At 39.8% G+C, this 14,712-nt stretch overlaps 1 protein-coding gene across 2 annotated transcripts in view; it reads left to right on the top strand.

The window, feature by feature from the left end:
* Positions 1-401: 401 nt before the first annotated feature.
* The window catches only part of PLPP1 (phospholipid phosphatase 1), a 90,660-nt gene continuing 76,349 nt past the window's right edge, over positions 402-14,712 (top strand). The window contains exon 1 of one of the 2 annotated variants that reach the window (XM_043590512.1): positions 402-881. In XM_043590512.1, the coding sequence (XP_043446447.1) occupies positions 824-881 (58 nt within the window). In that variant the 5' untranslated portion in view covers positions 402-823. The remainder of the gene's footprint in view (positions 882-14,712) is intronic. The other variant, XM_043590516.1, reaches the window with a different exon arrangement.

The raw sequence follows: 14,712 nt of genomic DNA, 5'->3' as shown, positions 1-14,712 counted from the left end.
GAGGAGCCTAAGTAACGCTAGGACAAGTCTTTTGTCACTGCCTATCTTGGACCTCTTTATTATCCAATCCCTATGGATGAGGATGGCTGGCAGGGAGCCGACGCTCTAGGATCGAGGGTCTGGAGTCTAGCTCTCCCTCCCAGGCAGGAGTAACCGGCTGCCAGAGCTAAGGAGACCACGTCCCGCGACCACCGGACCCACGCGGGTCGGAGCAACGCCCCTTGCCTCAGACCCGAGTCGTCCCCAGAGTCGGCCCAACAGGCAGTGCAACCCACTTCAGGGGCGGGCCCTGCAGGTCGGGCGGGGCGGGGCCGGCACCCTTTATTTGCTGGTGCTCTTGGGCGGGGTTCCAGGCCCCGCCCCACCGCCCGTTACTGGCCGCATAGTCTCCATCTCCCTCCCCTCAGCCAGCGAAGGCCGGCGCTGGTCGGTCCCGCTCTGCCCAGCGGGAGGGGCCGAGCCCGCGTTCCTCCTCCCTACGGGTTTCACCCTTAAAGCACGAGTCCTGACGCTCCGCCTGTTGGAAAGGGTGCCGGGATCCGGACAGCAATCTGCCAGGGCAGGCCAGGGCCTACCGAAGAGGGCCTGAGACCAGGGAGCAGCCCCAGCTGGCACGCGAGCGTCTCGGCGGGTGAGAGCTGCGAGGGCAGGGGTCCCGGGCGCCATTGCTGGCCGCCAGAGCGCCGCCCGGACCTATTCCGCCCTCAGCTGCTCTACCCGCGCCGGGAGGAGCCGTAGCTCGGGGTCGTCGCCACCCACTGGCCCCGTGTCGTAAATCGTGTGCTTCATCTACCGCGCGCTGCGGGCCGTTGGGACCGAGACCATGTTTGACAAGACGCGGCTGCCGTACGTGGCCCTTGATGTGCTCTGCGTATTGTTGGGTACGTACGCGCCGCCGGCCTGAGGGGCGTGTGCGTGCGAGCCCGGGGTGGGGTGCCCCGGTGGGTACAGGCATGTGTCTTCTGGGAGGGGACTCGCCGAGAATTGCCCACGGGCGTGGGGGCGGGTGTGTGTTTCTGACGCGCGCACCTTTGCGGGGCGAGACTCGGGGGACGGCTTCCGCAGCCCGGGGATCCCGCTTTGCAGCCTGCACCTCGGTCCGTGTGTGGCTCCCACTGTCTTGTCTGTCGCCCGCCGGTGTGCTGAGCCTAGCCCTGCTTGGACGCTGTTCACGTCTCTGCGCTCCGTCCCTTGCTCCTGTCCTCTGTTTCCCGTTCCACTTCCAGCAGAGCCGGGTGGGCTCCTCCCCTCTCTGCTGTAGGGAAGCCCGGTCACTGGCACGTCAGGATCTGTAGAGACACTGGAGGTTTGATTCACTGGGTATTCTCAGTAATAGGCGCCCCGCCTGGTTTATCTTACTTGTGGGAAGCAGTTTAATTTTTCGTCTATAAAAGACTAGAACCTTCCTAATTAGAAGGTGTTACCAGGTTGTAAATTGTCAGGTTGCAAGTAGGTGTGAGGATGCCAAATTTCTGCCTATGGATCTGAAGAAACTGGCTGTTTGGTTGTGTATGCGCGCGTGCTCCAGACCTGCTGTTTCCTTCTCTGTACAGACCTTGCCATGGTGTAGCTTTCCATCTCCTGTGACAGCCCACAAGGAGCACTACACATTCTTTGGCTGCAGCAATTCTGGCGTTGGCTTCCTAATGGAAGAGTTCATTTCTGGGGCTTCACGTTCCCAATTGCTCCTTGCTTTTGACAAGAAAGAATTGAAGTCATCTGGATAAGGGATAGGCATCTGGATAAAGGATTGAAAGGAATAACTTTCACCTTTTTAATATGTATTGTGTGTAAGGTAATATGTTGAGAACTATCTAGACGTTGTGGGGGAAAACAAACAAACAAACAAACAAACAAACAAGCAAGAAGACCTGCTCGAGGTTTGGGTAGCCAGAGTCAGGTATCAAAGTAATGGTCGTGGCAACACCTCAGTGTTGGAGATCTGTGACTGTGGCATCCTTGGTGCAGGTGTGCATAATGGCTTTCACCGATAGGAAATATCCCCGATTTGAATCCAGTTTTCCACTTTTCCTGCCTCAAACCTGACCATTTAGGCGGCTGCAGTCTTGCTGAATTCTTACAAATTCTGTTTCCTCTTTTTTGAGGTAAAGTCCCTGTATTATTTATGAAATATTTTTATTGTTGACTGAGAGCTCTTTTAGAGCTCCACAGTGAATTTTTGGAGTTAAGTTCAGAAAAGAGAAACAGAATTTTGGAACACTATATTTTATAGAAACAGAAGTAATTCTTTCTCTCTTTCTTTTTTTTCCTCCTCAACCCCTTTGGAGAACTAATTCTTCAAATGTCAAAACATACTAATAACTACATTAAATATATTGAAATTTATTTACGATGAAAAATTTACCTTTGGTGAAGACATTAAATTTTATTGCAGTTTTAGATTTTTCTTTTTTTTCTTTTAATTCCAGTGTAATTAACATACAGTGTTATATTAGTTTCAGGTGTACAATATAGTGATTGAACAATTCCATATATTTCACCGTGCTCATTATGATAAATGTACTCTTAATCCCTTTCACTTGTTTCACTGATCTCACTACCTACCTCTCCTCTGGTAAGATGTTAAATTTTAAAATGTGCTAAAGCACAGTGTCACTAGGGCATTGTTAAATGTCACATATATTTTAGTGAAGGGAGAGGAAAATGTTTGGTGACAAGTAGTTTTGATAATTCCAATATATTGGACATTACCTGCCATTGCCACAGATTGTGTACTCTCAGAATTATATATCTATTTCCTCTTCTCCCTTGTGAGAGTTAATAATTTGTAAAACAAATGTCATGTTTTTTTCTGTGGGCCAAACACTGTACTAGGATAAGTGAAACCTCATACTGCTTTAAGTTAACCAAAGTTAATATACACAGTCATATGGTAGGTCTATGTTTTGTTTCTGTGTTTTTAAATTCATCTAAAATGGAGAACCCATTTGTAGTACTGTTTTATAAATTATAAGTTCTTCTGGTCTGTGTTTTCAACATGATGCAAATATCACATAATTGTACTGTAGAGGTAATAACAGTTTTATTGCTATAATTTTATTGACCTGACATTTTCAGGATTTATGATGGCTTTCAAAAAGATGAAATTGTGTTTTTGATTTTAAGTGTTTTTAATGGTTTTGGGAAAAACTTGCTTTGGGGGCTTAGGGATTAAGTATGTTTTAGAAAAAGATACCTGGTCTATTGAAACATGTTTTATCTGTTATTGTATTGCTCAAGTTTCTTTTAAAGTAATTCAGAAGATTTTCATGATGAGCCCAAAATTCCCTTTCCCTAAATAGAAAATGAAGTACTAATTTATTTTAATTTGGTAGATAAGATGACGTTAAATTTAACAATGTCAACTCTCCATTACAAACAGCAATGAAGGTGCTGGGATACAAAACTTTTTCATACTGGGTTTTGGAAGGCAATACATTTTTATAGCAAATTCACCTCTTGGAGTCTAAAGGTTATTTTAAATTTGGCTTTTATTCACTTTACTGACGGCAGGAGATTGACAGACTAAAATTATGGTAGCTTGAAGAGGGTTATCAATTTGGAATTAACTTTATTCTTTTTCTGTGGAGTATATACAGTTAAGAGTTGTCTATACCAACAAAAAGATGATTAAACACTTCTTAAATACAGGGTTATATGAAAGTGACTCATAATTATAATGTGAATATGTTCCAGGTTCTGTTAATGACCACCCCAACATCATACAGTATATCCATTTTAATTTGATGATGTAACATGATTGTGTCACATGACTACTTTATAATTTTATGGAGTGTGATGTCTGTTGAAGTGATCATTAAACATGTGCTGTTTGTGTTTCTACCTCTCAGTCATGTTTATCATGTAAAACATGAATTCCTCCATCTCATAAACCAAATGATGAGTTTCTTCGGTGGATCTGGTGAGTTCTTAGAAAAAGTCAGAATTTTGAGATATAATGTGTATTTGAAATGGAGCATAGTCTTGCCATTTTTCTCTAGATCTTTTGATGATGAGTTCTGTCATTGTAGAAAAGACTGGCTGTAAGTATCTAAGCACACAAGAAAAGCTGCTGGATAGGAAATGATAGCAGGCTGGTATGAAGGGAACTGTGTTTTTGCTCATTGTGTTAAATGATGTCCTGAATAAAACTTACTAGTGTTGAATTTCTGAGAGTCATTCCACATTTTATCCCCTGTGGCATAACGCTGCCAGTTACGGACGCTGAGTCCACTGATGGATTCAGTGCACATAGGTTGAAGGCTGATTCTGTCAGGTGCATGTTAGGTGCTAGGGATTCAAAGTTGATTAAGACAATCCTTGCCCTAAAGGAGTTCAGGGTCTAATGAAGGACGAATAAACGGCTTATAGTACATCCTGATAAGTGTAATAATTGAGGTATGGAATAGGTGCCCTTTGAGTACAGAGAAGGGACTTGTCTTAGACCTGATCCATTGCAAATAAATGGTTTGTTTATCCTTAGGGATGCAGAAGGGACAAAAATTACCTAGAATTACTTTTAGAATCTTTTTTTTCTTGCCCACCTTGATGTAGGGCAGTAGAAACCCAAGTAGGTACCCTACATTTATGACTTTTTTGTAGATAGTTCCATGGTGTCTAAAAGATTAAGGAGGAACTGGCAAAAACTTTTTGTATACTTGTGTTTTGCTGTGTGGCAATCATTTAGAATACCTTTTTGTGCTCCACATTCTCCTTTTGCCCCTCCAGATCTGTTCTCCACCTTTATCTGTGCTCTGGGAAGCAGATTCTGTGAGTTGTATCAACTGACCTCTTGGTTTATGGTTTCTGGTTTGCCTTGGTTGGTGGTGTGTCAGTAGGAGGCCTGGAAGAGCCAGTTCCTTCCTGCTGGATTTGTGTTGCTAAAGCCGTTCTGTGTTTTGTGAGTAGGTCACAGCTTCTATTAAATAGCCCTCTTCTGCCAGCCAGCCACAGTTACAGATCTTTCTGGGTTCTGGTAACCCCTTACTTGCCTCTTTAGGCCTAGTGATGATAATGGCTTCCTGATGTTGCTGGCATGGGAGTTTTCCACCATCCCTTGCTGCTTTTCTTAAATCCTGCCTCTGCGTTTGAAGATGGTTCCTTCATTAAATTCTGTTGAATACCTTTTTTTAAAAATTTTTTTTTTCAACGTTTATTTATTTTTGGGACAGAGAGAGACAGAGCATGAACGGGGGAGGGGCAGAGAGAGAGGGAGACACAGAATCGGAAACAGGCTCCAGGCTCTGAGCCATCAGCCCAGAGCCTGATGCGGGGCTCGAACTCACGGACCGCGAGATCGTGATCTGGCTGAAGTCGGATGCTTAACCGACTGCGCCACCCAGGCGCCCCTTGAATACCTTTTTTGAATGTGCTTTTTTTTTGTTTGTTTGTTTGTTTTTCTTGGGCCCTACTGATAACATTCATCCATGTCCAAAACAGATCTGAAGTAGCTTCCCTTTCTTCACTAACATCAGTTACAGCTGCCCATTATAGCAGGTGCAGACAGGAGCTCATGGGCTCCAATGTTGGCTTTCTTGGAAGAGAGGTTGGTCATAGTTTCCTTACCATGCTCCAAATGTGGTATCATCATTATGTCAAATCGTAGTCAATAGATTAAGAATAAAATCTGGCAGCCGATGATAGTAGGTGGTTGTGGAATCCCTGTTACTTATTCTTCCCTAGTAATTATCTCAATACTGATGTCATATGTCATTGCTGTAATACTGACATCTGCACCTTAAGTATTACCTCTGAAGAGTGATTCCCTTTCCTTTCCCTCATTCTGGACCCCTTTCTCAAGGGGAAAAAAAAATTAAATATTTAGTGAAAGATTTTCACTTGCTAAATAGTTTGCAGCATATTGTGCCTTCCCTTTTCTCCTGACATTCATTCATTCATTCATTCTTGAACATGTGTTTGCTTAGGTGCCTGGCATCGTGTTGGATGCTGAAGATAAAAATAAATAAATAGGACAAAATGCTTACCTGATCAGTAGCCATTTCAACCTCTGTTAACTTGTATTTATTTTTACAATGTTTTTTTAAATTTATTTTTATTTTTTTAAATGTTTATTTTTGAGAGAAAGAGAGAGAGCACAGGTGGGGGTGTGGGCAGAGAGAGAGAGGAGACACAGAATCTGAAGCAGGCTCTAGGCTCTGAGCTGTTTGCACAGAGCCCATCGCAGAGCTCGAACTCATGAACTTTGAGGTCATGACCTAGATGAAGTCACATGTTTAGCCAATGGAGCCCTGGGAGCCCCTATTTATTTATTTTAGAGAAGAGAGTGTGCACCTGTGTAAGTGAATGCAGGGGGTGGGACACAGAGAGAGAGGGAGAGAGGGAATCCCAAGCCAACTTGGTGATGTCAGCACAGAGCCCTATGTAGGGCTCAAACCCACAAATTGTGAGTTCATGACCATAGCTAAAATGAAGAGACACACCCTTAACCAACTGAGCCACCCAGAACTTCCTTTATTAACTTTTATTAAGCAAACCTCTTTTGCTTCTGATGAAAGGTCACTGGGTTTGTGGCTTTTTCATATAACTTTTCTATTCCCAGCTACAGAGAGAGGGATGGAATCTCAAAAAATGATCAAAAATTTGTTAAACTGGCATATTCTTTTGTTAGACTGGAATCCTGCCGCAAGAGTTTTTCTACCTTTAAGTGGCCAGTTTTGAACAAAAGCAGAGACCTGGAAGAAATTGCTACTGTTTGACTCCAGTTGGTTTTATACAGTTGAATTTTAACTTGAATTTACCTTGCTTGGAATAAAGTATGGAAATGTTTAGAGAATGTTCTTCTCCATAGATTTTATGAAATGTAAATTCTTCATTTATATTCTCTTTGAATTACATCCCTTTGGAAACTCAGGGGCGTGCTATGGATCTTGATTACTCTTTTTTTGTTTAGTCATTTTTGGCTGAGCTCTACCAAAGTTTCCTATGTATGCTCAGCTTGGGGGATTTTTTTTTTTTTTTTATTCTCTTGGATAAGAAATTGAAGTTTAAGTTGTTATTGTTTACCCTAGTAAAAAAGAGAATTTGGAAGAAAGTCACTAAACTCCCAGATTTTAAGTGAACCAGTTAAAATATAGCTTCAATTTTATGGAAAGGAATTTGGAATGTTAATTGTCTGCTTCCTCCTAATTTAGGTGGCTTAATTCAGCATTTGGGATGGAAATACACAGTCTCTGTAATAAGCTAGTTAAGGATTACATAGACACTGTCTTGTCTGATTTTCATTTTAAAAAGCATTCACCATTCAGATATTATGAACAGTGGATACAAGTAGCTTTCTTTTCTCTTCCTCCTCCTTTACTTCTTCCCTTCAGCCTTCTTGCTGTCTAGGTTTAAAGCCTAGATGGCTTATAATTTTTTGTTTGTTTTGTTTATTAATTAAAACTAGTCTAACATTGGAAATATCTTGTTTTTTATAAACAATTAATTTTCCTTTAAAATATTAGAGAGGCAGCATAGTCTAACGATGATCTCTGGATCCAGATTGCTTAGGTTTACATTTCACTTCCTCCATTTACTACTTGTGTGATCTTGGGCAGTTTTCTTCTTTGTGCCTCTCTTTGCTAATAAAAGTACCTACCTTATATGGTTGTTGTGAAGCTTAAGTGAGTTGTATGTAAAGAGCTTAGAACAGTGTCTTGCACTTAATGTGCATGATACATTTGTGAAATAAAATCAATCTTCTATAATCCTACTAACTGTAACATAATTATTTTCATAGCAGTAACATCAGCTAGTTTCGTATTAGGGGCAAAAACACTCTCAAACTTTGAAACATTTCTGATGCATACTCATGGAATGTCTTTGAAGCTTACAGAGCATATTGAAATAGTAGTGTTGTATCAGTCATGTGTAAAAGCCACATATATGATCTCCAAGTAGTGGTAATCCCAGCAGTGGTGGAAATTAATCTGTATAGGTCTGTGGTAGAGAGTAATTAAACAAATAAAAAAACTTTATACCATGCTAAGTCCTGAATTTCACCTTAATTAAGAAAATGGAGTTATCTGTACTCTGAGTCACCTTCACTACTTTTATTGCCTAGGCCATGGAAATGGTCATTCCCTATAAAAAGTGAACTTCATATTTTCAAAATTTGTGAATGGCCTTCATTGTACATCCTCATTTGTGCAAATTCTATTATTTGAATTCTTCTCTGCAGTTAAATGGACAACAAATAATTGTTGTGTAATACCTCTCCATACCCTCCTCTCCACCTCTCCATCTTTTTAATTTTTTTCATTTATTATATTCTTTAAATTAAAAAAAAATTTTTAATTCAGGAGTAGAATTTAGTGATTTATCGTTTAAATACAATACCCACTGCTCATCATAAGTGCCCTCCTTAATGCCTATCACCCATTTAGCCCATCCTCCCATCCATCTTTCCTCCAGCAACCCACAGTTTCTTCTGTCTAGTTAAGAGTCTCTTTTGGTTTGCCTTACTCTTTGTTTTTATCTTATTTTATTTTTCCTTCCCTTATGTTGAACTGTTTTGTTTCTTAAATTCTACATATGAGTGAGATCATACGGTATTTGTCTTTCTCTGACTGACTTTTCTGCTTAGCATAATACACTCTAGTTCCATCCACGTGGTTGCAAATGGCAAGGTTTTATTCTTTTTGATGGTTGCATAATATTCCATTGTATATACATCCACATTTTTATCCATTCATCAGTCGATGGACATTTGGGCTCTTTGCATTACTCTTGCTTTTTTCAGTCAGGTGTTTCTTTTGATGTATATTAATGTGAAATTTGTGTGTGTGTGTGTATAGATGTGTGTGAGAACAGTATTGTTTTTTTAAATATTTGACTTTGCATTATCTTTATTAAGCACCTATAATGTGCTTAATACAATGTTAATAGCTATAAATATTACTGTAAAAAAGATAACATTTCTAAACTAATATTTAAGACAGTTACAGATGTTTGTAAATGGCATGAAAGAGTTCAAACAAGGTAGAAGAGTGTCAGACGGTGGAGGGTGGCAATCTCAAAGAAGGCTTCTCTGAGGAGGTGATACTTGAATTAAGATTTAAGGATGAAAATAAGGAGGGTATGGAGGAACTGGAAGAAGATGATTCCAGATGATTCCAGGCACAGGGAAGAGCAAGTGTTGAGGGCCAAATGGTGAAGAGCATTTTGTAACAGGAAAGAGGCCAGTGTGACTGGAATATAGTATGCATCCATGGTATTCTTTCATTTCTTTTTAAAATTTTTGTATTAAAAAAATTTTTTTTTGTTTATTTTTAAGAGAGACAGAGACAGAATGCGAGTGAGTTAAGGGCAGAGAGAGAGGGAGACACAGAAGCAGAAGCAGGCTCCAGGCTCTGAGCTGTCAGCAGAGTCTGATGCAGGGCTCGAACCCACGGACCATGAGATCATGACCTGAGCTGAAGTCGGGCACTTAACTGACTGAGCCACCCAGGTGCTCCAATTTCTTTTTTCTCTTCTCTTCTCTTCTCTTCTCTTCTCTTCTCTTCTCTTCTCTTCTCTTCTCTTCTCTTCTCGAGAAAGGGAGAGAGAACATGAGTGGGGGAGGAGCAGAGGGAGAGAGAGTGAGGGAATCTTAAGCAGGCTCCATACCCACTGCAGAGCCTCACTTGGAACTTGATCCCAGAACTATGAGATCATGACCAGAGCCAAAATCAAGAATCTGGTGCTTAACTGACTGAGCCACCCAGACCCCTCTCCATGGTATTCTTAATAGTGAATTTTGTAACCAACTTCTAAATGTCAAAGTGGATAATAATAATAACTGACATTTGTTTAGTGATTACTAGGCCCTGTGTGGCCTGTAAGGTCTCTTAACAACTTGCTCAGGGAGGGTAGTTTGGTTGTCTGTATTCTGTAGGTGATAGAACTGAGGCCTAGAATATTTGGGAAACTCTCCCAATGGAACCCAGCCAAGAAGTGATATAATTGGGAATTGGGAAATGGATTTTTAAGGATTATAACTTTTGAATGCAAATTGGTCAATATTTAAGAAAGGTACTAATAAATGGAGAAGTTGACAAAGGAGAGGTTTAGGAGATTAGTTGATTGTAAAAACAATGATTATTTTTAGGTAGCCTAACTGTTTTATGACTATCTTAATTCTATATGATGTGACTTCAGAATCCATTTCTACCTAATGATATTTTGAGCATGTGCCTGCTACCCAAAGGAGGCACTTTAATTTTTCATAACTCAAATTCCTAATTACTACTAAGAGTTTGCCAAGACAGCATATCATCCTTGAATTTGCCCTGTTAAGTAACATACCCACAGACTTTTTTTTTCAGGTAGCATTGTTGTTGGCATTTCTATACAGGAAAGGAAGACTTTTGGTCTTCACTATATTTCATGGGAGTCATGTGTGTAGAGTTCAGAGTCACCTTTGGGAACTCATTACAGCGGATATAGTTAGAATCTCATGGTTTAGTTCTCATTTGTCACTGTTTGGAAATGTTTCCTGAGTCTTTTTCAGGGTGGGGTGCCCAGGAAAATGACATATAGGAAATGTGTCCTAGATGAGCTCTTGAGTTAATTGGCAGCTTGTTAAGTGAGGTTCTGCCTTGCCTTTTGGTACATTTACATCAGCAGTAAGAGAGATGGGTTGACTGCCTAGGCGCTTGAGGGGTAAATGAGGAAAAGAGAAGAAAAACATTATTCATTGAATGCCTAAACGAATCTTTTGTAAATTTCTTACATAAACTCAGGCAATCATCATAAAGCTCTGAGGTTTTAGCCTTACTTTATGTCACAGCATTGGAATACAAAAATGGGTGAAAAAAGTAAACAAAAGCCTTGGTTCTCAAATAGCTCTTGTTTACTGTGGAAGACAGACTCATAAGAAACAGTGACAATACTGTATAGTAAGTTGAATGCCTGATATTTCCTAGCTCTGAGGTTACTAAGAGTAAGACAGGGTCTCTACACCGAAGAGATATGCAAAGGCTTGTAAATGGAGATTGGTTGGTATTTTAATGAAGTCTATCTGTATTTCAAAATGATTTCTTCTTAAACGGTTGCTTTTACTTTCCAGCATAAATAATGTGCACCTTTGGGCACATTACTTTTGTCTAGTTCTAAATTCTGTAAATAATTCCTGTGGAAAGTTCAGGCCCCATTTGTATTGCTGGATAATGACACAGGAGGTGGGTGTTCAGAAGGTGTGTGGCACATGGTAGGCATTCAAGTATTTGTTACATGAATGAATAGGCAATACACTTGAGTCAGCTACTCTTCCAGGGTTTGAATTCTAGACCCATCTATTAATAACTGTATGACACTGGGCAGGTCACTTCACCTCTATGAGTTTCGTCATCTAATGAGGAAAAAGATGATGCTAATAGGGCATTTTTCATAGTGCTGTGAAATTAGCTGAGATAATGTATGAGACAATGTATATGAAGTGTTTAGCACAGTGAAGTGTTAAGCATAGTCCTGGCCTGTGCTGCTGTTATCATTATTAAACTAAAAACCACTTTGGTACCAGTGACCCAGTCTGTTATTTAAATTTAATATCATGTGCTGGTGACTCTTCTTTTGGAACATTATTTAGTGTTCTAGTTTCAGTTAAAAATTGTTTTTTCTTAACGATTATTTATTCTTGAAAGAGAGAGACAGAGAATGAGCAGGGGAGGGGCAGAAGGAGAGGTAGACACAGAATCTGAAGTAGGCTCCAGGCTTAGAGCCTGACTTGGGGCTCAAACTCATGAACTGTGAGATCATGACCTGAGCCAAAGTCAGATGCTTAACTGACTGAGCCATCCAGGCACCCCTAGTTTCAGTTTAAATGACATTGACATTGGAAACTGGTTTGTATTTCAGTTTTTAGTGCCCAGATCACTTTGGGAAATGTTTTTATTACTTCTAACCTATTTCTCTGTGGAATCAGCTCACAAAGATCTTTTGATTTTGCTTCTAGGTGAGCAATATTCCCACAACTCATAGGCAAGGTACCCAAATGAATGTGGCTGGAGAGAGAACAGTGTAATAGAATAGTTGTGTGAACTAGTAATAGCATGGTTTGGATAGTCCTAACTCCTCTTAGTACCCATTTCCTAAAACATGGAGGTTTTATTTGTTAAGTATAAACTTATCAAGACCCAACTTGAGGTTGAAGGAGCTAAACATAACCAGTTCTCATCATAACTTCTTTTCATCAATAAGATTTTGTATTTTCTTCTTTCCAGAGTTTAAGAAATCGGTATATATATATAGTGATCACACCTATCTGCAGTGTTCTGAGATAGCCCTAACTTTAGGTAGTAGCCTTCTTCTGAGAGACAGTTTGTTAAATATATGACCAAATGTAATTAAAATTCATACTTTTATGATATTTAACTTAAAAACTATGTTTTTGGGGCACCTAGATGTCTCAGTTGGTTAAACGTCGGACTCTTGATTTCCTGATCTCATGGTTTGTGAGTTTGAGCCCTGAGTCAGGCTCTGTGCTGATAGCTTTGAGCCTGTTTGGGATTCTCTATTTCCTTCTCTCTATGCCCTTCGCCGATTCACACTCTGTCTCAAAGTAAATAAACTAAAAAAAAAAAAAAAAAAAAAGTAAACTTAAAAAAAAGCTCTTGAGTTTTCAGTCAGCATGCACAGCTGTCATCAGAAGAACAAAGGTAGTTTTCACACTAATGTGTGGAGAACATAAAATAGCTTGTTAATTATTAAATCCCATGGGGCGCCTGGGTGGTGCAGTCGGTTAAGCGTCTGACTTCAGCCAGGTCACGATCTCGCGGTCCGTGAGTTCGAGCCCCACGTCGGGCTCTGGGCTGATGGCTCAGAGCCTGGAGCCTGTTTCCGATTCTGTGTCTCCCTCTCTCTCTGCCCCTCCCCCATTCATGCTCTGTCTCTCTCTGTCCCAAAAATAAATAAAAACGTTGGAAAAAAAAAATTTAAATCCCCCCTCAAAAATAAGTAAGTAAAATTAAAAAAAACCTGTTTTTAAAAAAAAACATAGTTTTTCAAATGACATCATAATTTGATTTGGAAAATATACCTAGCATAGTTAGGCAGTGTAGCAGAAGCAAGTGATGTTTATTGTATTTTACTTTTTTTTTTTTTTCAAATGGCATGGATAAGAGAAAGGAATTTTAAATGGACTCCTTTCCAAATATGTATTGTTTCTGACTCAATGGCTCAGTTGGGAAAAGGTTTCTTAAACTGTGATGTTATCAAAACTTGCTAGGCAGGTTATGGGTAATATTCAACTTTATAGCTAGTGTTGGGTATCTAAATTAATACTAACTTTATGTCTCACAGTATGAGTGAGAGTTTAAGTGCTGTCATTGAATGTAGTCTAATTATGAACCAAATCTAATTGCAAGTAAGTAAATTACCTTTTATGGAGATAGGTTTTTAAATGGGCCTTCCCCCTTGCTTAGGATTTGATATAGTGGAGGTTTTGTCGTGAGTGGCAATTTGTTTTTGTAACTTTATTTAAATACTTTAGAGTATGATCTAGCAGTGAAGGCAGTTGGTTTGGAAGTCAGATTCTGGTTTTGCTTCTGCTATTCTTTCTGATCACATGGGCAAGATCTCATGGGCTGCTTCATTTATTTATGTGTAATTTCTAATGAGAATAATGTCTGCCTTGCCTATCTCTCAGGATCACAGTGGTAAGCAAACCGTGCTGATTAAGAAGAGTCAGTTGCTGCAGAATATATTAACAGCATTTGACACCAGTGGACTCAGGGTAGGAAGACAGAGAGCACATAGTATACGAGGGGGTATTTTGAGCAACTGCAGCAGACCTGTAGGAGATCAATTATAAGTCTAGTCTGGTGAAGAATGGGGTGAGTGTTATTGTCAGCAGAAAGTAGGAAAAAGCTGAAAACTGAAGTGTTTAGGAAGTAATGATAGGCACTGATACAAAGTAATGTAGACCACTCCCCCTCGTTTCCTCTTTTGCCACACTTAGGTACACAACTTTATCAGTGACCAGGTGGCTCATGAAATCCTGGAACTAGTTCGTTATTCTTGTCTTAGTCATACTGTGACAAATGGGAAGATGTGCTACCTTGAAAAGCCATTGTAAAATATAATTTGGTCAGACTGAAATTTTAATGAAGGGATTTTTGTTTTTTAAAAAAGGTGGAGATTAGTGTTCACCTACTATTTAATTAAAAAAGGAAAGAAACTACGATTTTAATGTAGTCTGCTGAATATCAGATTATTGTATCAGTAGTAGTTTGTCTTCAGTAAAGTCTGTCAGATTCTTTTGGCAAAGATCTAAAACACCAAGGGAATCTCTTCTAACATTGTAATCAGCCTGTGCTATGCTCTATTCCATTGACCTGCAGAATAATAAACAGGTGAGAGATGGTCCTTGAAATAGAGTAATTACATTTTCTAAGATTTTCAATTTTTCTCAGTACTAGTCTTGCAGTTCATTAGCTGATTAATGATTGGAATGGTAACACCTGAGTGTTACTGTGTAGCTGTAGCTGGCTGCCTGATGATTACTATGTGGGGCGTTGGGACCCATTGGACAGGTAAGGAGTTTCATCTACCCTACAGCCATGGAAACTCAACATCGATTAGAAGTATGGCACCAGAATTAAGGTAACATGGCCAAAGTTATAAGAAAATCTTGACAAAATTGAGTACTATTTAAGAGCTTATTTATTTGTTAGCTAATAATTAAAACATACATTTAAAAGCATTAAATTATTCAATAGCCATTACTGAAATTTT

Source organism: Prionailurus bengalensis, chromosome A1, assembly GCF_016509475.1.
Source record: "Prionailurus bengalensis isolate Pbe53 chromosome A1, Fcat_Pben_1.1_paternal_pri, whole genome shotgun sequence".
Taxonomy (NCBI): domain Eukaryota; kingdom Metazoa; phylum Chordata; class Mammalia; order Carnivora; family Felidae; genus Prionailurus; species Prionailurus bengalensis.
The sequence above is the reverse complement of the archived record's forward strand: the minus strand, read 5'-3'. Positions and strand labels throughout refer to the sequence as shown.